Below are 27,732 nucleotides of genomic sequence, written 5' to 3'. Positions count from 1 at the left end.
CTGCTTCAGTCGCTTTCCACCTTGGATTCAGCTGAGATATCTCTCCAGCGTTCGGTGCGACTCCACGGTTACACGCTGGCTTCCTCTCTCGCACTAGACAGGCGGACGCTGCTTCCACGAACAGCCTGACACCCAAGAGTTTATGCACAGATTCTCGTGTTGCCACAGATTTTCCTACTCATCTGCGGCACCCTTCCTTCTGTCCCGGTAACCTTCTCGGAGTGTTGCGGCTTGCGAGCATCCGTCTGGATTTCACTGTCCTCCCCTGTGCTCTCCTGCTCTCCTTCATAGTGTGCTCTGCTGGTATGGAAAAACAACTAGTCTGGAGATGGTACTTTGATTTTCTGTCACTTTGCACAAACTCCTTACTCCTCTTCCTCGTATCAGTGCCTGAGTGATTATGGGAGTTGGTGTCCATGGATGATATTGTATTCCCAACTGTAACTTGGTTTTTCCATCGGGTTCTCATATAAAGACATATCAGAAAACGGTGTTGTGCATGTGCTGTAGGTGTTTTGAGTCAAAGGTGGGAGCCTGAGCAGAATGACAATCGGCCATAAAAAGCTCAGGTATTGGGGGTTCTTCCTCATGGGAAAGGGGGGTGAATACTGCGTCTTTTCTGATGGAGTAAAAATGTCTCCCTGGTTTTTGTCCTCTGCCATGTGATCCTCCCTCATACAACCATCCCCAAGGTCAGGATTGGGTAGCGGCTGCCATCCCCTGGCCACATGGAAGAGGGTCATCACCAGGGAATCCGTGATGACTCCAGCAGAGTCATCACACCCCTCTTTACATTGCCTAACTTCCTTCCCCCTTCCCTGTCTACTCTCTCTCTCTTTCTCTCCACCAGTCACTCCCTCTCACTTAATCCAATCTCACTTGTTACCATGCACAATACCTTACATGCACCCTTTCACAATACCGCCACAGTGTTCGCAACCCTCCAAGTCACTGTCTGCATTCCACCGCCTGGTCTCTTGGTCCACCAACATCACCTCTGACCTCACCTGAACACCTTTAGTCTCCTTCTGTCTGGCTGGGCTTTTATAGTCCAGGCCAACCCGTACTACCCCCTCCCCTAAGTACCTATTGGCCCCTGTGGTGACCTGCACTATGGGGTCAATGTAGCCCTGATCGTTTCACAGGGGTTGGCTCTTAAGGTCATAGGTTTTAAAACCCATGGTAAGCCCTGCTCCCTTTCTGGACTGCAGCTTTTCTGCACTAGACAAGTCTTTACCCTCACACGCTTCCCCTGTATCTAGTAAGTTGTTCTTTGTTGTTTCGCTGTTTTCCTCTTCGGGGATGACAAGTTGGGTCCCACAATAATCTATGGTGATTCATTGATGGCGAGTGCTACATGACTCCCCATTTGGTCTTCTGGCTCAAGTCTGCATTCTCGTTGTAATGTTCTGGAGGCTTTGGGGAGGGTAGTTTTGAAAAGGAAACAGAAAATGCCTGGCCAGTGCAGAGGCATTTTGGGTGGAACAGTGGCACCAACAGTTGTAAGAGGTCAAGCCCTCTGGATTATCAGAGTCTGAGGTCCCTGTCAACTTCCACACTCCACCTCTGGGGCATGATTGGCTCTAGTAATGCCCCGGTAGGCCGCCTACCCCAGGTTGAGAGGGGTCCATGCTCTGGTCTGACAGGGTCATGTGAGGGGCCAGAAATGCGAGACAGACAAGTAGAGTTTTCTCACAATTAGCCATTGTATTGAACAGTAAGGGTAAGACAAACGCCTAACTCTCCCTAGCCTAACAAACCCAAAAAGCTAAAGAAAACTGACCTAATGTCCAAACATCTCTGTCCCTAACACTCATACAAACAACAACATCATAAAAGGGTTATATGGCTGTTCAAACTTCACAACATAACATTTAAGTGCACATACAGAAATTATAAACATAAATCCTTGTAACCAGGGTTGAATCCCTTTCCCCTGGATCAGTTCAGAACATTTACAACTAAAAGTCAAAAGTAAGCAAGTTCTCTCAATAACTAAGTTCCATTCAAAGTATTGAACAAAGTTCTGTTCCTTCCACAGGTTCTTCACTTGGCAGCGCAATTGTTTTATTGCTCAATAGGTTTCCTCACTCTTCAAGACAATGTTCAAAGTGTCCAGAAACTGCTGGTTGATAAACTAAAAAGACTTTTTCATATTGTAGGGGAGGATTGGTCCAAAAGACACCCCCTCCCCTGCATCTTCTCCCCCGGTGAGGCCCATGGCTCGTCAGGGGTCCCCTCCCTACCGCCAGGGCACAGATGGTGGATGGGTCACTGGCCGAAGACATTGACCAAACCTGCTGAATTTAGCTAGGCCTTGGAAACCATTTTGTCTAATAAAGATGGTTTGAGCTCTGCGCACCGCAGCGAGGCCCCCCACCTTTGGAGAGTTTCAATTATCCCTGTGGCCACAGCTCTCTGGCAGATCCGCTGAGAGCCCGTTCCCACGAACAAAACGGACATGAGCTAGTGTAAGATACCAACACTGTAACATTTCACCTTCCGCAGTGTATCACTGCTCCTAGCATGACCCGGCCAGCAGGGCCTGGGTGGAAAAAGAACTATAAAATGGTCCTTTGACAAAAGCAAAGTTCCCAAATACTAATGAGAAAACTACCTGCGATGGAAGCGTTCTCTCCACAACCTCTCTGACTAAAAAACCTGTAAAATGTATAAATATGGCAGAATGTGTGCTCATATGGCATTAGGAATGAAGCACCCACATCTCTGCAGTTATGCGCAAATAGTAAAAGCGTCCCGGTTTTTTTTTTGTTATGTGTGTTATTGAAAAGATTGCACCTCACGGTCCCGCGCCATAACCAAACTAATGCTGCTAGAGTGCAAATAAAGATAAATGCAACCATATTGAGGGCTCGCGTAAAGGGTGCACGAAAATGCACCCTATGTGTGTGTGTCCAAGCCCACTATGTGCCACTGCCGTCAGTCTCAATGGCGAGTTGTTTCTATGTGCTCCACCAACCTTACTACTACCTCACTTACCGCGCATGTATAAGCATATAACAAAATGTTGTAGTTGTTAAAAACATAGTGTACAAGTGACGTGCTCGAATTGGCCATATGAATGGCACTAGCAATGTTAAAACGTGAGCTTTGGAAAGACTCAATGAGTATTGTATATTATTTGAATGTTTATACTTCTTCCACCTAAAGTCGGCAACACACGAGGAAAATACCTTTGTGAGCACATGCAAGGCCATTCCCCCTTCCTCCCAGTGAAGCCTGCCAGACGAAAAAGCAGAGGCCTGTGCAGCGCTGCTCCACCCCACCCCCCCAACTCGGCTGGAGCCACTTCAAAGATTTGTAGTCCCCACCGCAGCACCCAAGGCCACGGCCTGCCACCTGAATTATTTACAACCCAGCAGTAAACCCCGGCCTGAAAACACAGATCCAGAGGCGCCCTTTCTTAGGCTCCATGACCCACTGGCTCACCTTAGGTTAATGGCCCCTCGTAAAATTAGGACACCTAATATTATGGCAACATTACAGGAACACATCCATAATGGCTCCTAACAAGACATGATGACATGGACCGCCTGTCCCATGCCCCGAGACCCAACCCCACGACACCTGGTCAACAGGACGATGGTAACCATGTATTGATGAATCGCCAACAGACCCCACTCTAGGTGCATTCCTCCTGTGTTGCATTAACCTGTAGAATAACCTATTGGAAGATTTACCAGAAAAGATAATATTGCAAGTGGTTGAATGACTGCAGTGTGCGTGGCCCTAGGGCAGAAAGTCAGGAAAGACATTCATCTCCGACACTGGCCACAGTTGGCACAACAACACCGCCCGGATGAACCCAGCGGACCTGCCAGGCCCAGCCCAACCCACGAGGGTAACCAATGACGTCCTCCAGCCACGGCAAACCACATTGCAGCAGCACCTATAGCTAGTCGTCGCCACCCAATCCCCACGAACTTGTGCCCCCTATAGTGTGTAGGTTCTTATGACGTTTTTTGTAAATATATACGCCTGTCTTTGCTATTGTCAGACAGAGCGCTCTCGGAGTTTGCAGAGTTCTTTGCATGCCCGATTCTGATTGATAAACTCCCATTTACGCTCACCCGCACTTTGTCTTGGCCTTATTCCCGTCCTGGGAGAGTCCATTATTGTCTCTCATTGTGGGGAGGATCGTGCTGGCTGGGGACGCTTGCCTTCAGTGGTGACCCCGAAAGCGTGATTATTATTTTTCTCCTAACACATATATATATATCCCTGCCGTCCCCTTTGGCACGAAAAGGGATACGCACGGTGCGCCGGCTCCGGGAAGCTGCCCACCAACAGCGACCGGTACGCTCAGAAGTGCGCACTCAACAGAGAGAGGGTACGGGATCCCGGTTGAAAAATCCCCTTTGAGTACCGCTCGCCGGAGCCGGGGCTGACCGTTGAGCGCACGGCAACACTGCCTGGACAGACCCAGTTTCGGAGACTCTCGGTTCAAGACGGGCACGTGAGTATTAAGTGCGAGCGACCATAAAGGGAGTAGGGGAGGAAATATAGGACAGGGAACGAGGCTGGTTGAAAGGGGGGCACTTTTGGGTCTACTAAGGACCATCCTAAACTTTCTTTGCTTTTTCTTTTGCATATGGCCATTAGGATTAAGAAGTGAACAGAGATAAAGAGACGGGAACCTAGCTCCGCGAGGGGGTGGAAGGCGGCGCCGCATAGTGCTATCTTGACTAGTACTGGGAATATATGAAGAAGTGGAAAAAGAGATAAAGGTGTCTGGTAAAGGAAGACACGGAGAATACATTAGTGACCGCTATTCTTTCTATTCTTTTCTTTAGGTTTACAGGAAAATAAAGTGGGTCAGTCCAAACAAAGATATAATCTAAGTAGAAAGACAATTTTACATTAAAATTAGGAAACACGAGGCCACCAGGGGGCGCACAGGCAATGGCAGCCTGAACACGCCGCTCCCGCCGTAACTGGGACACGCAGAGGGATTGAGCCCCCCCCGCAACCCCCCCACGGGAGATCCACGGCACCCGTGAACCTCGGGTGCCCCCCGAGGCGAAAGAGCGGCATCTGGGGACCCCCGGGGGCCCGAGAACGAGCTCCGCGGCCCGAAGGGAGGAGCCCCGGAGAGCCCCAGGCAGCGTCTCAACCTTCGAGAGGGGAAGTGGCGGCCTGTATTCGGAGGCGCGCACGACCCCCTCTCCTCCCCGAACACGGAGCGCGCCGGCGCCCCGGCAGAAGACCCGCCGGCGACACCCCTGCAGCACCCTACCGAGGAGCCGTTGCGGAGGGGAAGTCCCCCGCTGAGGAGCTGGGAGAAACGCGGGCCGCGACCCGCTTAGGGAGAGGCGGCTTGCCCGCGCTCCCGAACTCGGTGCCGAGGTAGGTGGGGGGGAGTCCACCCCAGCCCCCACGCAACCCTTAAGGACCCCGGGGGACCAGCCGCGGGACGCATCGGTGGGCTCGGAGGGGCGAGTCGGCCCCGCCCCCCCCCTGTCGAGCCCCCACCCCAAAAAAACAAAAAAAAAAAAAAGAAGAAGTGAAAAAAAGTCGGGAAGACGCGGGGGGAAACGCCCCCAGCCCTGGAGGGGTCACAAATCTTTTGGAGGAGAGTATCCTCGAGCCCATCACTTTCTTAGGTGGAGGCCCTTGGGCTCTATCCCAGGGCGAGTGCCCGCCAGGGGGCTCTCGCTGGAGGAATCGCGCCTGAGAGCCCCCCAACAAACCGCTATTGGACAGCCATGGCCGCTCCCCCCCCACCCTAAGAACTGCTACCAAAGACAGAGGACACAAGGGGGGGAGGGGGTGTGAGGCCCCCACCGGAGGTCGGTGGGGCGAGTGCCCGCCCACGAGAGGCCCCCCACAGAGGGCCACACCGGAAGGAGAGAGAGCGCGTCCCCCGACCGGGCTCTGTCCCTTGCCCCCAGGGGCGCACCAGCGGAGGGGAGAAGCAGGAGGACCGAATGAGTTGGCGCCATACCCTCCAGGAGTACCGCTACCAAGACACCAGCAGGGAGAACAGCGACCCAGACCGACGGGCCGGCATGTCTCATTCCGAGACCCCACCCCTGCCCACCCTCACCATGGAAAAGGGCTTTGCCTCGGTCTTGCAGGAGATTAGGGACATGCGGGCAGACATCGCCCAAAAAATGGAAAACATGGACCGCAGAGTGGACAAAGTCGAGGATAGACTGTCACAACTAGAGTCCAACCAGTCCTCAGCAGCGACCCAGGAGCTGGACACGGCCCTGAGACTAACGGCCCTGGAAAAGAGAGATGAGGAGAGGGCAAGACAAATGGACGACTTTGAAAATAGAGAGCGGAGGAACAACCTCAGAATTTTCGGGGTGCCGGAGTCGGAGGGGGAGACGGAAAGAGACTTGACCAGGGTAGTGAGGGACATCATTACCCTCCTCTTCTCGGATGAGATGACAACCGAACCGACGTTTGATCGGATCCATAGAGCGGGGGGAAGAGCTGGGGGCCCCCGGTCAATTCTGGTCCGCTTCCACTACTACACTGAAAAAGCGAAGGTCCTAGAGGAGGCCAGGAAATCCCGGGAGATAACCTATAACAACGCTCAGGTGGCCATTTTCCAGGACCTCTCATCATACACGCTGGCCAAACGGAGGATGTGCCGCCCGCTGACCCAGATGCTGAAAACAAAGGGGGTGCGCTACAGATGGGGGTTCCCCTTCTCCCTCATGTTTGAATACGAAGGCCAACGAGTGAACCTGATTACAGAGGAAGATATAAGGGGAGCAATACAGGAATACGCAACGGACCCGACCCCGCGGAGGGAACCCTCCGGGTTCGCCGCGGATGAAGCCAGAGCGCGCCGGTCACGAGGAGAGAGGAGAAAAAAGACTGGCCCACGGAAATTTAAAAAATTGAACCCTCCGTCCCCATCAACGGACAGGAATGACACGGAACCCGGCCAGGGTGGAGCGGGACTGTCGGACCCGGGCGAGGAAGGGAGCTGAGGCATCTCACGGCAGGCGTCATCAGCCTCGGGGGAACCGTGTAAAGAATTCATCACGGGGACTCACCATCTGTTCCGGCCCGCAGACAGGCCGTGCTCCAGGACCATGGGGTCCGAACTTGTGTGGATCCTCCCGGAACAGCAAGTATGAGAGTTACATTGAGGGGGGGAGAGGGGGTAGGGGGGGCTCATGGAGGCTCTAATTTGGATATTCACCCAGCAGGAGGCGGTAGGCTGGTGGTCCGGCCAGTTACCAACAATGGTAGAACTATTTGGCTGGACGCCGAGGTGGGGGGAGGGGGGTAGGGGGTTTGTTGATGTTGTTACGTTCACAGGGGGGACCAGGGGTCAGTTGGGGAAAGGTTACAGGACCACCTGGGGGGGAGGGGGGGAAGGGAAATGGGAGATCAGAGGATAACACGAAATGAGCCGGACAAGGAAAGTGCCACGAGTCAGCTATCCAGTAGCTGGTTATTCTTAGACAATGGCTGAGGATCTGCCTACCCTGGGCGTGGGCTCCCTTAACGTGAGGGGACTGAACACCCCCACCAAAAGATCCCTGGTCTGCAGGGAATTCAGGAGGGCTAAACTAGACGTGCTTTTCCTTCAGGAGACGCACTGGGCGAAGGGGAAAGAACCAAAGCTACGGGGAGGGGGATTGGGGAAGTCCTCAGCGCCTCCCACAAGACCAAGAAAAGGGGGGTGGCCATAGTGCTAGCGAGGGACATTGGCTTTGAAGTAGAAGCCTCACTGAAAGACCCAGAGGGACGATTCCTGCTGACGAGGGGCTCCCTGCGGGGCTCCCCTTTAACACTTGCAGTTGTGTACAGCCCCAATGAAGGCCAGGCGCAATTTTGGGAGGGAGTGAAGGACAGATTGAAATTATTCGTACGCGGGCTAATGGTGGTGGGGGGGGACTTTAACATGGTCCTGGACCCGAAAGTTGATAGGAAACGCTTGGAATCCCAACCCACCAGGGCTGCAGACGAAATGATGGCCCGCTCCTTCCAAAGGGTGAACACGGAGCTGGGCCTAGTGGACACCATCCCGACCCCTAGGGCAGAACACCCCTCCTTCACGTACTATTCTGCAATCCACACATCATACTCCCGAATAGACTACATCCTGGTAGACGAGTCCCTGCGCCCATATGTCTCTGGCTATGAGGTTGACCCGGTCCCCTGGTCCGACCATGACCTGGTCCGTACCACCATTATAGGGGAATGGCGAGGTGGCAGAAAAGGGCGATGGAAGTGCAACGACTCCCTGCTGAAGGACGACGTCCTGGCGCAGGAAGTGCAGGACGCCATTATGGAATACTTCAAGCTGAACGACAATGGCGAGGTGGGTGCGCACGTGCTGTGGGACGCCTTCAAGGCGACCTTACGCGGGGTTCTTATAAGAATGGGGGCTCAGAAAAAAAGGGAAAGGGAGGCCCAAGAAAAATCCCTTAGGGAAAAGATCGCACAGCTCCAGCCGGGAGGCCCCCCGGAGGCACCCTTGGCTATGGAACAGATCACTGCCTTAGAAAATTACAAACTTCAATTGAAAGATCTCTTGTTGCATAAAACTGAGCGCAACCTCCAGCTAGTGAAACAAAAATACTATGAGAAGGGGGATAGAGCCGATAAAATCCTGGCCTGGAAACTCAGAGAGGTCCAGAGAAGCAGAATGGTGAGGGCGATCAGAAACGAACAGGGCTCACTAGACCATAGCACCCCAGTCATAGGAGCGGCCTTCCGACGCTACTATGAACAACTATATTCGTCAGAATATGCCGGGGAAGACACTCAGATTGAGGAGTTTCTGGACTCCATCCAGATCCCGTCCCTGACAGGCGAAATGGCAGAAGGTCTAGAGGGAGGGGTCACAGAGGAGGAGGTGGAGAATGCAATCGGTGGGATGAAGGCGGGAACGTCCCCGGGGGAAGATGGGTTCTCAGTACTCTTCTATAAGAGGTTCCGGTCCATTTTGGCCACACACCTGGCGAGGGTGTTCAATGCAGTACTGGAGGGGGGCACCCTGCCGGAAACGATGATGAGAGCCATCATAGTGGTACTGCCCAAGGAAGGAAAGGACCCCACTGACTGCTCCTCCTACCGCCCGATCTCCCTCTTAAATATAGATGTTAAGATCTTAGCCAAGGTGATGGGTAAACGGTTAGAGGGGATAATGCCCAAATTAGTACACGGGGATCAAGTGGGGTTCGTGAAGGGCAGGCAGGGCTCAGATAATATCAGGAAGACTATTGACCTAATCCACTATGCCCAGGAATCAGACCTAGAGGCTAGTTTGCTTTCCTTGGACTCCGAGAAGGCATTCGACAGGGTCGAGTGGAGGTACATGCAACTCCTCCTCCGTCGAATGGGCTTCGGGCCTCACGTCAGGACCTGGGTTTCCGCCCTCTATGGAGCCCCAACAGCGAGAGTGCAGGTGAACGGGGAACTCACCGACTCATTCCCCCTCACGAGGGGAACACGACAGGGGTGCCCACTCTCTCCGTTAATATACGTCCTGACGATGGAACCTCTGGCCATAGCGGTCCGGGCCCACCCCGACATCAAAGGGATCAAAAGGGGAGAAGTAGAGTTCAAGCTCTCCCTGTTTGCTGACGACATCCTAGCGTACTTGGTGGAGCCCAGCTCCTCGCTCCCCCCCCCCTATTGCGTCTGATGACAGCCTTCGGGCAGTTCTCGGGACTAAAAATAAATGCAGCAAAATCAAAGCTCCTACCCATGAGGGTCCAGGACCCGAGATTGGACCCCCGGGACAGGTGTGCGGGGATTGCGGTGGGGAAGGATTCCATCAGGTACTTGGGGGTAACCCTGACTAGAGATCTCTCGAGACTGGCCCCGGTGAACTATGGGCCTACCTTGGCGGGGGTTACGTCAGATCTGAGGAGATGGGATGGTATGATTCTGTCCTGGTATTGGCGCATGACAGCGATAAAGATGAACGTTCTGCCGAGATTACTATATTTATTCACCGCGCTCCCAACGGAGGTCCCCACCCAGTTGCTCCGCGATCTACAAAAAGCAATCCGCGAGTTTATATGGCAAGGGCGGGCCCCGAGGATAGGAAAGGCCACCCTAACACTACCCAGAGAGGAGGGCGGGTTCGGACTACCGGACTTTCTCCTTTACTACCGGGCCGCCCAGCTGCGGGTCTTGCTGGAGCACATGAAGGAGGGGATGGGCACCTACTGGTCATACCTTGAGGATATAGATGCCCACCCTCTGAAAGTGCGCGACCTCCTGTGGCTGCCGCGCAGACTCATCCCTAGCAAACTGAAAGCCCACCCAACCCTGGGAATACTTTGGACAATCTGGAAAGAGGGACCCACAACCTCATACCTCACGACATGGCCCTCTCCAATGTCTTCGCTTTGGGGCCACCCGCTCAAACTAGGTAGCAGGGGTTTCAGGAGTGCCCAGTCCTGGTCGGACGGGGGTCTGGAATGGGCGGGACAACTGTTCAAAGAGGGCGAGTTCCTCGAATACGAGGCCCTGCGAGACGCACTGGGGCGGGAGTCCCTCTCAATCTTTGAATATCTGCGCCTGAAAGGCATCCTTTGCGACCAATCATGGGGCCAGAACCTACGGAGACAGCTGACCCCCTTCGAAAAATTTCTGGACACGGCCACATCAAGGAAGGGGGCGGTCTCCAAAATGTACCGAATACTGAACACCGTTAACTTGGAGGGGAGAAGAGGGTTTCGAGGGTTTTGGGACGACCTGGCGGGAGAACCACTTACAGAGGAGGCGTGGTCCAAAGTCTTTAAGATAGCATTCCATGGGAACCTATTTACATCGGACATGGAGCACAACTTCAAGATCTTACAGGGCTGGCACAGGGACCCGTTGAAACTGTCCAAGATGTTTTCGGGAGTGTCCCCCAGGTGTCCAAGGGGCTGTGGCCAAGTGGGGTCGAGGGGGCATATGTGGTGGTCCTGCCCCAAGGTGCAGGAGTTCTGGGAGAAGGTACGGGGGTGGATGGCCGAGGTCACCGAGGAACTAATCCCACTCAACCCCCTAACAATGTTGCTGGGCCTCCCCCCGGAGGACACTGAACTGTATAGGTACCCAAGAATGTGGGAGACGATGTTACGAGCGGGTAGAGTGGCCCTTGCACAAAGGTGGAAGAGCCCAGAGACCCCATCCAAAGGAGATTGGCTTAAGAAACTCAAAAACATGTTCTTAATGGACAAATTGACGGCCATGGTAAATAATGAACTGGGCTCCTTTCAGGTTAACTGGTATGGGGTCTATGGGGCATGGGGTTGGGACCCCCACTGACAACATGAGAACACTCTGGCGAGTTGGCGGGGGGTAGGTTTGGAATGCATCAATCAAGGATGTAGGAGTAGCCCAGGACCCGGGAGACAGCGGATCTCATCCAGCCAATTTGGACGTGAGAGTATAGCATACCTCTGTGGCAACGTACAACGAGCTACGATGACGGCTCCAGCTGTCCGACTTTTGAAGTGACTATGATCTGGGGGGAGGGGAGGAGTTGGGGTGGGGGGGAGGGGGGGAGGGAACCTGGGGGTCTTATGACAATGTTAAAAGTGATGATTACAACGCTCCCAGCGTTGCCGTTTGTTTTTTCCTTCTAAAAACTACTAATAAAACCAAAGTTTCAAAAAAAAATTAGGAAACAAATATATATCAGAGTAAGACGGACAGGGACAGCTGGCAAGGGAGGAAAGGGAGGACAAACTGAGCTGTGAATAGAGTGCTGCCTATGGATGTGTAAGCATCGTATGTGTCAGAACATATTTGTTATAATGAGTGTGTAAAAGTGGTCAGAAATGCATAATTATGGTATGGTCATGGTAAGTGTGACCAGAAGAAATATCACAAAGAAGAGAGTAATGTGGTGAAGTGAGTGTTTACTTTTTTGATTTGTTGGGTAACATTGTCGAAATTACTGATGGTTTGCTCTTGTACGTGCCCCCAAAGAGGATAGGATAGAGGCTGTGCGCAGCCATTCTTATGGTGTGCAGGTGGAGAGAGAATACGCAGGTCCCCACGATTCAGTAAGACATAAATACGCGAACTCACATGGTGATACGTTTATATTGAGATATCGAGATATATAGAGATACATAAGTGTCAGGTGAGCACGAAGTATGGGGGCAGAAACACCCTTATCACATATTTGTAAGAACCTACCCGGGTACGCGGAAAGGATTAAGAAATATCATGATCAGTGGATCACAGAGTTGAAGGGGGAGGTATTACCTCAGATATGGCCCGAAGGGGGTTCATTTGACAAGAGTGTCCTAGATATGGTAGCCACATGCATTTGTTTGAAATACAAGGGGAAGCAGTTGCATAATAGGAGAGAGATATTAGACCTATGGAGACTGTTTGAAGAGATACCCCCGCCTAAGGCAAGGGAATTAGATCCTGATCTACCATCTACCACTGACAATCCACTAATGATACAAAAGGATGTTAAGGTAGTGCCAGAAGAGGAGCCACCGATAGAGGTAACTAGGTTGTACCCAATACTAAACAAGCCAGTGCCCGCAGAGGGATACAGTGACCCAACTTATGTGCCCCCACCGACAACTATCACCACCCAAGGGCCAACAGCACCCCCGCCATATGAGAGCCATAGGGAGCGAGAACAGGTGAGCACACCAAGGGTGGACATAGAAAAATTAACAGGAGATTTAGAATCAAGGCTCTCTATAGCCAAAGATGAGCTCTCGAGAATAAAAAGCATATGTGAGCGGACTGCACTCAATACAGCTAGATCAGAACCTGCATCCAGAGTGCAGAGCGAGAGTAGAACATTTGAAGAAGGGTGGAAAAAAGGAGAGATACTGTTTAGGATACAGGAAGAACCAACACGAATAATTGAACTAGAGGAAAGAGAGGGATGTACTGATAACGAAGAGAGGCCCACAGGGGGCAGAGAGGAGCTACTATGTGATATAGGGGATGATTTAGAAGAAAGTGAAAGGCTAAGTATGGCAATGGGAGGGGGAAGCGAAGGGTTGGATGGCGCATGCTCAATGAAAACAATGGATGATGTGTGGACAGGGCAGCTAAGGAACAGGTTGGGAAAAATGGCATCGTTAGGAAAATGAGGAATGAAGGTGAGTACAGATACAACGACGAAGGGAAAGTTGCAGCTCCCACTAATACACAGCGGAGGAGGGAGGCCGAATTACATACCCTGGGCTCAGATGGATAAGGCCAATTTACTAAAGTTATTGCCCCCGCTATCAGGAGGGGCGAGCAAGTGGATATATGCTTTTGAGAAACATACAGCCGGGGTACCTCTAGCAATAGGCGACGTGAGGAGTTTGTTAGTATCAGCAGTTGGGGATCAGGCTGACAGAGTATGGGTAAAAGCTGGCTTCCCGGGAGTAACGTTAGACTGCGATCGTCATGATGGCGCCTCTTTCAACACAGTACGTGCCAGGGTGTGGGACGCCTTACGGGAAACGTTTGCAGATACCCCAGATTTGCAGTCAGTAATGCAATGTACAATGAATGACGGGGAAGATGCTATGGATTACATTTTTCGGGTCCAAGAGATGTGGAGAGCAGAAACGGGCACGCCCTGGTATCAATCAACATCATTATTCTACTTCATAATAAAGAGGGGGCTCCCAAAAGAGGTGCAAAAAGCACTTGACGAAATAGCAGGTATTGAAGCAAAAGGTTGGCCCGAAATTCAGAGCATAATAGTTCACCACTGCAAACGAATAAAAGAAAGGGAAAAGGAGGTGGCGCAGAGAAGATTGGCAGACGAAGCGAAACTAGTACAAACAAAGCTGGTGAAGGTTGCCGCAGCAGTAGCCGCGCTCCCACACAGCAGGGAGGGAGATGAGGAGGAGGAGGGGCTGGTAGCAATACAAGGGAGGATGGCAACGAATTGGGCAGGAGCAGGGCAGCGGCAGTGGAACGAGCAGGAGCAGAGTGGAGGTCCGCAGTGGCAAGAATGGGCCCCTCGAGGGGGACGAGGTGGGTACAGGGGTCGAAGAGGGGGTGGACAAGGGTACGGGGGAATGGGAGGAAACTGATGGCAGGGTCCCAGAGGTGCGCAAGGAAGTTGTTGGAACTGCGGGAGGTGGGGGAACTTTTCCAGAGAGTGCAGGAGTAGACCAAACAATTGGGTTTCCAGAGGTAGAACACTATGGCCATCCTCACCCAGGAAGCCCATATGGTCTCCCAATGGGACAACAACAAAGGGACCCAGGGCAGGGGTACCCTGAGCAACGGCAGGGACACCAATACAGAACACAGAATCACCCACAGAACAATGACACTATGCACTACACCCCAGGCAACCCTTTCGTGACAACAGCAAATGGAGCCCCAGCACCAGCCCCCTATAGTGGTGTATCAGTAGTCTCAGGGAGTGTGTTCAACCAAGGAGGGGTAATGAGACACCCCGCATAGGACAGCCCACAGAGAACACTTGCGTGTCCTGTCCTATCTACCACCTACGATGCAGCAGAGGAACCATTGGTAGGGGCGCAGATAGGAGACAAGCAGTTCATATTCATGGTGGATTCGGGAGCGGAGAAATCATGCATTAGGGAGGGCCGGTTTCCGTTATCTAACCGGAAGTTAGAGACGCAGAGGTTCTCTGGGGCTGTAATTGAAGTTCCTTATACAGAAGCTTTGGATGTGACAGTGGGGGGTAAAACTGTAAAAACACCCTTACTGTATTACGAACAATCGCCAATAAACTTGCTAGGGAGGGACCTTCTTAGCAAGCTTAACATGACAATATCATTCACAGAAAGAGGAATAGTGTGTTCAACACCAGGAATATGCCCATTACGTGTAATGATGGCAGTACAGGCTCAAACAACTGCTCTGGAAATACGTGGCCTGCCAGTGGACGAAAGAATGTTCATTGAAGGTTTAAAAACAGTGGCCCGAGTAGTGCCTGAGCTAAAAAAGCTGGAATGGAGAATACCCGCGGAATTCGTCTTCCGCCCAATAGTGCGCCCAGACATAGCACCAGGATCAGTGGTATCATTAGACTTGCATGCTGTACAGGCATCAGCGAAAAGGATCGCTGTGATTGGGATGGACATAGATGGGTGTGAATGGCGCACAGTACTGTGCATCAATGCCAACATTGCACTGCGAGATTTGTCTGATGAGGATCTCTTTTCTGATTCAGAAAGTGATGGCAAAATAATAATGGAAATAGCAATGCCCTGTGACATTTTGATTCAAGCTAGACAAATTCCCGTCCAGTTGGTGGCAGTGGTGGAAACACCACCGTCATTTTTTGATGATGACATGCGACTGGTGCCAAACAATTTGTGGACAACAGGCCCCCATGATGTGGGGTTGTTGCATGGAGTGACACCAGTGGTAATAAAGCTCAAACAAGGGGCAATTCTACCCCGAGTGAAGCATTATCCATTGTCCCGCGAAGCTGAGGAAGGGATAAAAGAGACAATAACTGCATTGCTAGCACAGGGGATAATAGTGCCTTCAAACTCCCCATGTAACACATGTATCTACCCGATCAAAAAAGCAAAGGGAGGGGCTTGGAGGATGATCCAGGATTTACGCCCCCTAAATGACGTCATACAGAAAGAGTTCCCTTTGGTCCCGAACCCTGCGTCAATATTATGCAGTATCCCAAAAACGGCATCACATTTCACAGTGGTCGATTTGAAAAACGCATTCTTCTCCATCCCCTTGGCAGAAGAAAGCAGATACCTGACAGCATTTACATTAGGGGGAAAAAGATACGAACATTGTAGATTACCACAGGGATACTGTGAGAGCCCAAGCATATTCAACCGCATACTACACGAAGACTTGGGTAATTTATCAGTTGAAAGCACAATCATTCAGTACGTAGACGATTTGCTCGTTTGCGCACAGAATGAAGAAACATGCAGGAAAGACTCAGTAACACTCCTGTCGCTGCTGGCAAATAAGGGGTACAAAGTGGACAAGGAAAAGCTACAATACTGTCAGAAAGAGGTCCTGTACTTGGGACAGCTGATATCAAAAGACGGAAAAAGAATAATCCCTGATAGGGTAGAAGCAATAAGATCAGTAAGAGAACCCACAACAGTGAAGAAGATGCAGAAATTCTTGGGAATGTGTAACTATTGTAGAGCATGGATATTAGATTATGCAGCCTACACCAGACCAATACTGCAAGCACTCAAGGAGGCACAACAAGAAAACAGGATGATAGAATTGTCAGACAAGATGAGTGACTCATTCAAGTCACTAAAAGAGTTGATTTCGAGTGCTCCAGTACTCGCCAATCCTGATTATGAACGCAAATTTTACCTGTTTTCACATTGCAAGGGGACACTCATGACAGCTGTACTGACACAAAAGACTTCCCTAGGACACAAACCGTTGGCTTACTATAATGGCACATTGGATGCGGTGATGCAAGGACATTTCGCGTGTGAGCAATCACTCGCTCCCGCCGCGTTCGCAATTGAGAAAAGCGCCACAATAGTAATGGGATGCCCTGTCACATTGTTTGTGGAGCATTCATTATTTGCAATACTTGAGAGATCAAAAAGTACACTGACCACACAGCGAGCAACTGCCTATGAAATAATATTGTCCAGCGCCAATATCCATGTGGTACGATGCAGGACAGTGAATCCGGCAACATTCATTACAGAAGCATGCACACTGGAGGACATGCAGGAACACGATTGTGCGACTTACACAGGGGAAAGAGGGGAGGACACAGTGGTGTGCGAGAATGCCCTGAGCAAGGGGGAGGTGTACTTTGTAGACGGGTCAGCATCGATTGACATGGACACGGGAGAGAAACATGTGGGATTGGCAGGGGTGAGATTAGAAGAAGGTGAATATGAGACACTAGTGCAGTACCGCCTCCCATCACATTTCTCAGCACAAGCAGCAGAACTCATGGCCCTAATAGAAGCATTACATGCGGCTTAAGGTTGTGCAGTAACAATATACACAGATTCAGCATACATGACGACAACAGTACATGGAGGTCTAGCAAGATGGGGGCGGAGGGGGTTTCGGAGAGCAGATGGGACACCAGTGCAACATGCAGAGTTGCTGAAGGAATTAATTGAGGCCCTAAAAGGTCCAACAGTGGTAGCAATAGTGAGGTGCCAAGCACATACGTCCAACACAGACGTTGTGTCTTTGGGGAACGCGGCAGCGGACACTGCTGCCAAGGAAGCCTCATACTTTGAGAAACATGAAACAGGTGAGTACATGCTACAGCACAAGACAAACGAAGAGCTCCCAGAAGGATACAATGCGATGCCCCTATCACAAATACTAGAGCTGCAGGAAGGAGCAAGTGGTGATGAAAAAATGATGTGGGAAAAACGAGGGTGCAGCCAATCATCAACAGACTTGTTATGGCGGCAGAACAACTCAGGGAAGGTAGTAATGCCGGTCAAACTATTAGAAATAGCTTTCCAGCAATTACACTTTCCAGCACACAACACAAAACAACACATTGCAGCAGGGATACAAGAAGAGTGGTTTGTGCCCTGTCTCCAGGAGCACATATCAAGATTGACAATGGAGTGCACAACGTGCCAGATATACAACTCTGGGATGACATTACGTACACTAGGGGAACAATTCCAAAACCGATAGGGCCATTCGGAGAACTACACATTGACTATGCCGACATGGGGGAAAGGTGTAATGGGGCACGCTACATGATTGTGGTTGTATGCCCATTTTCGAGATGGGTGGAAGCAGGCCCATGTGCACGACCTGATGCTAAAAGCGCTGCAAAGTTCCTAGTAAGGGAAGTATTTCTGCGCTGGGGAATTTGTGACGTAATTCGCTCAGACAACGGCACTCACTTCGTGAACGAACTCTTCAAAGAAGTGACGACATTATTGGGAATAAAACATAAATTGTGCTCGATTTATCATCCTCAAAGTAATGGCGTGGTAGAAAAGATGAACGGACTGTTAAAAGGGAGATTGTCGAAATTGTGCTTCTCATTAAAGAAGAACTGGATTTACTGTTTGCCCCTTGCGCTGTTTGAGCTGAGAAATCAGCCAAGCAAGGATCACCATTTGTCCCCGCACGAAATCGTGACGGGGAGGCGAATGCACACAGCACACTCCCCACTGCACCAACACTCAGACGCACAGAGAAGCGCCGCAATATTGGGAGATGAGTTCACAGAATACTTGAAAAAGCTAACTAGGGCAGCACGCGCAATATCAAAGCAGCTCTCACCACCATTCACAAGGGAAGAAGGGAACACTACAGAGTGCCTTACGGAACATGAAACACCGGTACAGCTGATGCCGGGAGAGTTCATTTATGTCCGAAGCTTTGTGCTCCGGTGGAATGCGCCACAATTTCACAGACCATATGAAGTGGTATTTTGTACGCCTACGGCTGTAAAAGTAAGGGGACTCAAATATTGGGTACATATGACGGATGTGCGAAAGGCATATAATAGTGTGCAGGAAGAGGTGGATGAGGGGGCACAGACAACAGCAAACAATACTAATGAAAATAATGAGTGAATGTGAACATGTGTGTGGACGAAATGTACCTGACTGATAAAATTGTTAACGAGAACCATTATATTTGAGGTTAACTATAAAGATTAAAGGATTTAAAAAAAAAAAATTTAAAAAAAAGGGATTTATGTGTAAATAATAATGTTATGAAAATGTATAGTGTCTGCTCCCTTCTCTGTGCATCCCAACCCCACTCCCCTACCCAATTCCACTACCCTTCCATGATATCTTGGCACTGGTAGTGCCAACAAAATGTTTACATGCATGCACTTAATGCACATTTATATCTCAAACAGGAGCTACCATGGCAACTAACGGGCAGCCCGCAACGGATAGATTTATTAGATATAGAGACTTTTTAGCTGAGAGATGTAGATATTCGTATGAGTGTGGATTGTCTGTATGCATTACATTATTTTTTACAATTATGTTTGGCCTGGTTACGTATTGGTTCATAGCGTTCATCTCTATGGAGATGAACGAGGGGGGAGGGAGTAATGGGACTAATGTGACAAATGAAACAGCAGTTGTAAATACTAAAGAAGGTGATTTTTTGGTATGGGATGGAACTAAACTGGTATGGGGATATTACACAACACCATCCAATGTTGCTATCTCGAAAAATGAAGGTCTGCAGGGAAAAATGCAAAACAGCACAATTTCCCCGCCAAAAGTATCCAATTACAAAGCCCGCAGTCTAAATGATCGCAACCCCTCTGCTATATCCTGGCTATATAACACCCCCACCAGCCGACCCGCTCCCATAACCAAAAACACACTGCTAGATAGCATAAAGGAAGAAAATGAAGAAATGACAGCGAGATATGAAATATTGTATGATGATTGCGCAAAGGGGGGCGAGAAGGAGAAAGGGGGGCCCACATTGTCCATCGCCCATGAAACTGGGAAATCCCTTAGAAGAAGAAATAACAGACGGAAAAGGGAGGCGGAGAGGAGGAAGTATGACGAGTATTATGGGTTAGGACTAGACAAAATGGAAGACCCACGACACCCCCACCAGACAAATAAATGGTATGCGGACATGAGTGCAATGGCTAAGCAAACAACAAATGAGAGCTGTTATGTCTGCTCCCTCATTCCCCATGCTTCAGGTACACCCAAAGTATTGTTACCCAAAGAGTTGCCTATTGTCGATGCCCAGTGTCTCCTTCATCTCACGTTGTGCAGAATTAAGAACACCTTCCAGGCACATGAAGTAACTTTTAGAATGCTGCAGAACGAGAAAACCTGTTATCCAAAGACAGTAGGAGTGGTATGTTTGGAAGAGCCATTTTTTATAATACAAGGGACACTTTTTTCAGACAACAAGTGGAAGGACGAAGAAATAATGTGCAAGGCTGAAGCACTGAGGGGTGTGGCACCAGAGAAACTGCAATGGATAGAAGAAACATGCACACCAGTATGGAAGGAACACATCTCAAAACTGACTTGGGTAACGGCCATTGAAAAACCTTTCAAGCTGCAGAAGGAAAACTATGAACTGTGTTTTAAGGGAGACGGGAAAAACTCCATGGGGGCAAACAAGAACTGTAACAAGACCCTCACCATCCCAGATCTGAGAAAAGGGACAGCGGCCCTAATGGACACCTATTGGGTATGTGGAAACCAGGCATACCTACACCTCCCACAATCGTGGGGTGGCAGCTGCTCATTGGCCACCATACACTCCGCACTAATGGTAATCCCGGAAAGCCACATTGATGGGCGCAAGAAGACGCGAGGAAACACCCAACAGAGTGCGGCCCAGCCAACTGCAGAGCCACAAGTATATGTCCTGTCTTCCGGGAACAAGGAAGGGGTGCTGTCCCGAAACAAACGATCATCGAACTTTATATCAAAGGCATCATCAGAATTGCTGGCACAGATCCCGGATAGATATCGATTATTCAGCTCTGCAGAAACATTCTTCGCCTCACTCATCCCAAGTATCCAGGCGCGAGCAAATGCAAAGTGGCTCCAAATCACACGTTGGGAGCTGATCCAGCTGGCAAATGACACTGAAGAAGGGTTTAACGTAATAAAAGTGGAACTGAGAGCACTACGGCTGATGACCATGCAAAACAGGTATGTCCTGGACTTGTTGACAGCGATGGACGGAGGTGTTTGCCGAAAAATCGTAAGTGCCTGCTGCACTTTCGTACCTTCCGAAGACGCAGACAACGGCTCCCTGTCCCATGTGATCGAAGCAGTACATAACCTAGGAGAAAGAATGAGAATGGAAGGTGGAGCAGAAGAAAGCACGTGGTTCGACAATATCTTCTCCTGGGTTCCATCGTGGCTGGGAATGACTGAAACTCTTGATGCCGGCTGTAGTGTTCCTCCTTTTTATTTTTTGCCTGTGCCAGGTGGGTCTTCGATGTTGTGCTAACGCAGTGCCGAATGGTGCAATGATGATGGTGACAATGGGCAACGCCCGCGGTACAATACAAGCTATGCAGGAAGTACAGGTACAAACAGGAACGGATGACACGCCGAGATATCAGCTAGTGCCTAGGTACCACGACAGGGATATAGTAGATAAATTGTGGCATACTACCATTAAAGAGCCCCGTATACTGGAATGGTACGAGGAGGTGTGGGTGGACTTGGAAGGGGAGAGCGGATGTATATACCTGACTTGTACCCCAGATGAATATGCTAGGAGAGGTGAGAGCCTGAGAGGGGTGTGCAGAGCATGGATGCCCATAAAAGGCACACCTGCAAGGGATGACGCAATAATTGACGAGGAAGAGTGCAGGAGATTGGAGGATTTAAAGAATTTGTTACTTAAGTAACGAAAGGGGGGAAATGTAGGGGAGGATTGGTCCAAAAGACCCCCCTCCCCTGCATCTTCTCCCCCGGTGAGGCCCATGGCTCGTCAGGGGTCCCCTCCCTACCACCAGGGCCCAGGTGGTGGATGGGTCACTGGCCGAAGACATTGACCAAACCTGCTCAATTTAGCTAGGCCTTGGAAACCATTTTGTCTAATAAAGATGGTTTGAGCTCTGCGCACCGCAGCGCGGCCCCCACCTTTGGAGAGTTTCAATTATCCCTGTGGCCACAGCTCTCTGGCAGATCCGCTGAGAGCCCGTTCCCACGAACAAGACGGACATGAGCTAGTGTAAGATACCAACACTGTAACATTTCACCTTCCGCAGTGTATCACTGCTCCTAGCATGACCCGGCCAGCAGGGCCTGGGTGGAAAAAGAACTGTAAAATGGTCCTTTGACAAAAGCAAAGTTCCCAAATACTAATGAGAAAACTACCTGCGATGGAAGCGTTCTCTCCACAACCTCTCTGACTAAAAAAACCTGTAAAATGTATAAATATGGCAGAATATGTGCTCATATGGCATTAGGAATGAAGCACCCACATCTCTGCAGTTATGCGCAAATAGTAAAAGCGTCCCGTTTTTTTTTTTGTTATGTGTGTTATTGAAAAGATTGCACCTCACGGTCCCGCGCCATAACCAAACTAATGCTGCTAGAGTGCAAACAAAGATAAATGCACCCATATTGAGGGCTCGCGTAAAGGGTGCACGAAAATGCACCCTATGTGTGTGTGTGTCCAAGCCCACTATGTGCCACTGCCGTCAGTCTCAGTGGCGAGTTGTTTCTATGTGCTCCACCAACCTTACTACTACCTCACTTACCGCGCATGTATAAGCATATAACAAAATGTTGTAGTTGTTAAAAACATAGTGTACAAGTGACGTGCTCGAATTGGCCATATGAATGGCACTAGCAATGTTAAAACCTGAGCTTTGGAAAGACTCAATGAGTATTGTATATTATTTGAATGTTTATGCTTCTTCCACCTAAAGTCGGCAACACACGAGGAAAATACCTTTGTGAGCACATGCAAGGCCATTCCCCCTTCCTCCCAGTGAAGCCTGCCAGACGAAAAAGCAGAGGCCTGTGCCGCGCTGCTCCACCTCCCCCAACTCGGCTGGAGCCACTTCAAAGATTTTTAGTCCCCCCCGCAGCACCCAAGGCCACGGCCTGCCACCTGAATTATTTACAACCCAGCAGTAAACCCCGGCCTGAAAACACAGATCCAGAGGCGCCCTTTCTTAGGCTCCATGACCCACTGGCTCGCCTTAGGTTAATGGCCCCTCGTAAAATTAGGACACCTAATATTATGGCAACATTACAGGAACACATCCATAATGGCTCCTAACAAGACATGATGACATGGACCGCCTGTCCCATGCCCCGAGACCCAACCCCACGACCTACGATACCCGGTCAACAGGACGATGGTAACCATGTATTGATGAATCGCCAACAGACCCCACTCCAGGTGCATTCCTCCTGTGTTGCATTAACCTGTAGAATAACCTATTGGAAGATTTACCAGAAAAGATAATATTGCAAATGGTTGAATGACTGCAGTGTGCGTGGCCCTAGGGCAGAAAGTCAGGAAAGACATTAATCTCCGACACTGGCCACAGTTGGCACAACAACACCGCCCGGATGAACCCAGCGGACCTGCCAGGCCCAGCCCAACCCACGAGGGTAACCAATGACGTCCTTCAGCCACGGCAAACCACATTGCAGCAGCACCTATAGCTAGTCGTCGCCACCCAATCCCCACGAACTTGTGCCCCCTATAGTGTGTAGGTTCTTATGACGTTTTTTGTAAATATATACGCCTGTCTTTGCTATTGTCAGACAGAGCGCTCTCAGAGTTTGCAGAGTTCTTTGCATGCCCTATTCTGATTGATAAACTCCCATTTACGCTCACCCGCACTTTGTCTTGGCCTTATTCCCGTCCTGGGAGAGTCCATTATTGTCTCTCATTGTGGGGAGGATCTTGCTGGCTGGAGACGCTTGCCTTCAATATGCACAACACAATTTGGTCAGGATAGTTTCACAACAGTTCAACAAAGCACACCATCAGATGTACTCTTTCGTTCAGCCACCGCCTTCTACCTCACTGCAGTACTTCAACTTCTTCCTGGTCCACTCGCCTGCCAGGACTAACCACTAAGTTTCCCCTTCATGGTCTACTCGCCGGCCAGGAAAAAACTCCTACAACTATTATCAGTACTTTGTGGTGAGGCTTGCTCCAAAACTTCCGTCACTTCAATCCTCAATGGGGAAAGTTACATCAACAATTGTTTTATGCATTGGCAAATTATTTCACACTTGTTCACTTGCACCCGGCAATGCAGATTATATTTCTCTCCCCCTTGATAATCATTACAAGGAGGTATTCTGTTCTTTCAACTTGGTTTTCCTTTGCTTGCCCTTTTTTGGCTTAGGCAATACTTGGTACAATCTCTTCTGATAGTAATCTTCCATTATGTACCTCACCTTCACCTCGCTTGAATAGTGTTCCCTTTTGGCTTTGTTATTAGTGGTTACAATATTCAGTGTCACTTTGTTCAAACCAATTTTTCTATTGACTCCGGGCTTGCACAATGGTGGTTACAATGGGCCTCATTCTAAGTTTGCCGGTCCGGAAACTACAGGTTTGCCTGACAGAGCCGCTGTGGCCGACAGGTCTGACCCTACAAGGCACAACGGTCACAGCAGGCAAAGCCGTCACAGAAGCACTGGCACTGTTGTTAACGGTGCCAGTGCTTCAGTGTTCCCATTCCCATAGAGTCCTAAGGGACACTATGGGAATGGGAATTAACAAAATTGCCGGCGCCTGACTTCCCGGCCACTGTACTTGGAATAGCACGGTGGCACTGGGAAGTCAGACACCAGTAATTATTTACGAGTCCGGCGGCAACCCGCCGTTAGCACCGGCACGGTTACCGCCAGAACCATAATGAGGCCCAATGTTTGTTAAATGTTGTCCCCTCTTGGCTTGAACAATGTTGATTACAGTGCTTCTCTTCACTCTCCCTCTTAAAGTGAGAAGTGCACCCAAATCACTTTAATTTATTAACTCGGTATTCAAATTCATTCTTGTCATCAGTTTGGTATTCAAAATCATTAGGCGTTAACAAGGCCAACTCACTGGTCTGCTCACACGTCTCCTCCAGACCAGCTGACTGTTCTCCTGATTTCTGCGGGGAAACCCACCTACTTGACAGCTATGGTCAGGTTTCCTTCTATCGCGCCTTCCGCAGATGGAGCTGCTTTCGCTCCAAGTACGCTCCGGTGAACGCCACACACCGGAGCAGCACGCAAGATGGGGCGAGCGTTTCTCTCCCTCCGGGCAGCCAGTTTTTTTACCGCTTGCCGCTGCACACTGTCGGCCCTTTATAGGATTCTTCACTTTTGCCACCGCTTTACCACGGCTTCATGCTTTCACATCAGCTGTGGCCTCGTCTCCTGCACTGCATTCAAACAGCCGCTTCCTCTGCTTCTCACAACTCCTGCTTCTCCTTCTCTTCCTTCTGATGGCCTGTACCTGGAGGGGCTTTAAACATTTCAAAGCCCTGCTCAGGTGTGGGTCATCACAACCACTAGACTGCATATTATAGCTCTGCACCTCTGAGCCCCTCTTCCTCGTCCAAGTACTTATGGCATTATGGGACGTGCAGTCCCCGATGTTGTTAGTTTGTTCAGGCTCATTTATTTTACTCTGCTTTAATGTTTTATCAGCTGTATACTGAGGGGAAGGTTTTAAGGAAACTAATAGTTGTTTCTTAACTTCACAATTCAAATATAATATAGAAGTAATATTACTTGATTTCCACTTCCATGTATATCATAAGGGTTTTCACACTTTACGTTTAAAGGAAGTTTGGGAGGGGAAGTTGCACGATAAGAACAAGCCATTAAATAGTCAGGCACCAGGGAACCATTGACCCTCAGGAAATTATGAATGTAGTGGTTTCCCTGACAGAGTCTTCACATTCCCCTGATTGCTTCCTCCTCCCATGTGATCCACCTGGCTAATACCCCCTACCCCCATTCAGGGTCAGGTAGCGGCTGCTTTACCCTGGCCACAAGGGAGGAGACTCTAGGCTGGGAGTCTGTGAGGAGTCCGCAGGAATCATCACAGTCATGATGTTGACCCTCTCATATGGGTCAATCAGCGAATGCCCAGAGGGTGAGAGGTAGACTTGGGTTAGGGAGGTAGGAGACCGTAAGAGAGAGGGATATGCTTGGGGAACAAGACCTAGACCTGTAACGACACAAGTAACAATACAAAACATAACATTCCTATCTAGGTCTGAGAGAGAGTATGTGGGAATCTGTAACACTGAGGATCGGCAAAGGAACTAAGGATTTCACATGGGCAGTTCATTGGTTAGTGGCAAGTCGCAGCTCAGCTAGCTGAGCCTTTTCCCTCTGTCCCCGCCATTTTATATTTGCATTGTGAGCTACGCCACATCCGTTGTCTGCCAGCACTGTGCTCTCTCTTCTCTCCCACACTGGTAAACGGTTGCCTGCCTGATCTCCATGGTGCCACAAAACTGTAAGCAGGCAGGGCCTACGAGGGAACGCAAAAGGCATACTTGCTTCTCTCAGCAAACCGCCTTTTCTTCTCAGTTTTACCAGCTTCACAGAACGCAGAAGTCTTGGCAATATTATGTTTTGAATGTTCATGAGACCATTTTCTCGCGTCTGGCAAACAGTCATTAGGGTTAGTAGGGTAGGTGACACACATGAGTTTAAGGATGGACTGGGAAGCATGCGCGATACACTGTACACTTCCTCATGTAGAAGGTATAGGTATAGGCCTCAGGCCGCATAGTCTACTCAGACGCGTGCTCTTGCCTTGGACATGTGACTTTGTCACAATGGTAATTCACAGTGAATTAAATTCTTAATCATCATTTCACCAGCGTGAGGGAGGTCATCACAGAGCAGCTTCACCGTCCATCCTGCATCAATAATTCACAATGGCCTTCGGTTCTAAACTGTTTAAGTAGTCATCCCAACCATTTCACCCAATGGCATCCTCTTATCCCAACTCCCAGTTGCTCTTTTCCTTGCTACTCTATTCTTGTTCAGATTATATTTTTTCAATGTTTTCTTCGAAAGATATTTTTTGTTCTTATTTTTCCATTACTGTGTTTCTTATTTATTATTTTATTTTTGCAGCCCCCACAACCCTCGAGGGTAGGGTGTACATGAATACATTTCAGGGGAGGAAAAATAAGCTGGCAATTTCCAGAACAAAGCAGAATAACAAAATACGTGAGACGTGTGTCTATGTGGTTTTTTGAGGAGATGAGAAAACTAAAACATTCCATGCTATGAGCCTCTAGGACAGGGGTCTGCAACCTTTAGCTCTCCAGATGTTTTTGGACTGCAACTCCCATCAGCCCTAGTCAGACTAGTCAATGGTAAAATAAAGGGAGTTGTATTGCAAAACAGACCCCTGCTCTAGGCTGACATGGGTGCCTTCTTCCGGCAGTTTTTGGCGTGGCAAATTAGAATTAGTTAACTCAGTCTTGAACGAGTGTAAAATAATGTTATAAAAATGTTAGAGAAGACAACACTGAGGCTGAGTTGTCCGATAATGTTGAGTCCCTAGTTCTAGCTATTTCACATTAATTGACAAGCATGCAATCCCAAAAATAACGTAACATCTTCCTAAGCAGTTCAGGTTGTATTACCCCAAACAGAACAGCGCCAAGACGGGAGCCGATATCAACCAGTGTCTTGCCGCTCAGATCAGGAAGTGCGTGCTGGAAGAGAAACTTCAGCTCCACCAGTGAAAAGGAGTGCGAGATGAAACCTGGAGAGTGAAAAGAGAATACAGTGAAGCATCCGGAGAACTCCATCAGAAACCTGTACATGCATGAATGTCTGGGGACAGAAATCCGAAATAGCAACATTTTGCTTTTTCATGGCAAACCTGTTCCAGTAATTTCACATTATCTGGGATGTAATTCTATGATGTGCCCCCTGAGAGGTCCTAGGTCTCTCAGGAGAATGGTGTCTGCGGTGTCCAGTCAAAGTTTCGAAAAATTAGTTTCAACAGGTACAAATTTTGACACAAAAGTGCAGAAAACAAAAGTTTACTATTTAAAAAAAAGAAGTGTTTATTTTAATTTGGTATAGTTAAATAGGTGTTTTTTTTTTTTAAAAAGCAGGGTTTTGGGGGGGACCCCCATAAAAATATTAAAAAAAGAAAAGAAAATCAAAACTTTTTTGACACTTTTGTGTCGGAACTTTCACCAGTCGAAACTTTGACTGTCGAAACAGTCACGCACACCCCATTACAGTAACCTTGCACAGTTGACTGTGTGTGATCCAGTGGACGGCGACAAGCGATTACCTATTTGTAACTAGTGGGGAAGCACCTTGCTGTATCCTAGGGTTATTATATAAGCTACCCCAG

At 49.5% G+C, this 27,732-nt stretch overlaps 1 protein-coding gene across 2 annotated transcripts in view; it reads right to left on the bottom strand.

Moving 5' to 3' along the window:
• LOC138527375 (uncharacterized) overlaps window positions 1-27,732 on the bottom strand; it is a 339,830-nt gene that overhangs the window by 151,064 nt on the left and 161,034 nt on the right. For both annotated transcript variants that reach the window (XM_069638451.1, XM_069638452.1), the window contains exon 4: window positions 27,005-27,126. In XM_069638451.1, the coding sequence (XP_069494552.1) occupies window positions 27,005-27,126 (122 nt within the window). The remainder of the gene's footprint in view (window positions 1-27,004; window positions 27,127-27,732) is intronic.

The sequence above is a fragment of the Ambystoma mexicanum genome, chromosome 14 (assembly GCF_040938575.1).
Source record: "Ambystoma mexicanum isolate Mex_15411 chromosome 14, UKY_AmexF1_1, whole genome shotgun sequence".
In the NCBI taxonomy this organism is placed as follows: domain Eukaryota; kingdom Metazoa; phylum Chordata; class Amphibia; order Caudata; family Ambystomatidae; genus Ambystoma; species Ambystoma mexicanum.
The sequence above is the reverse complement of the archived record's forward strand: the minus strand, read 5'-3'. Positions and strand labels throughout refer to the sequence as shown.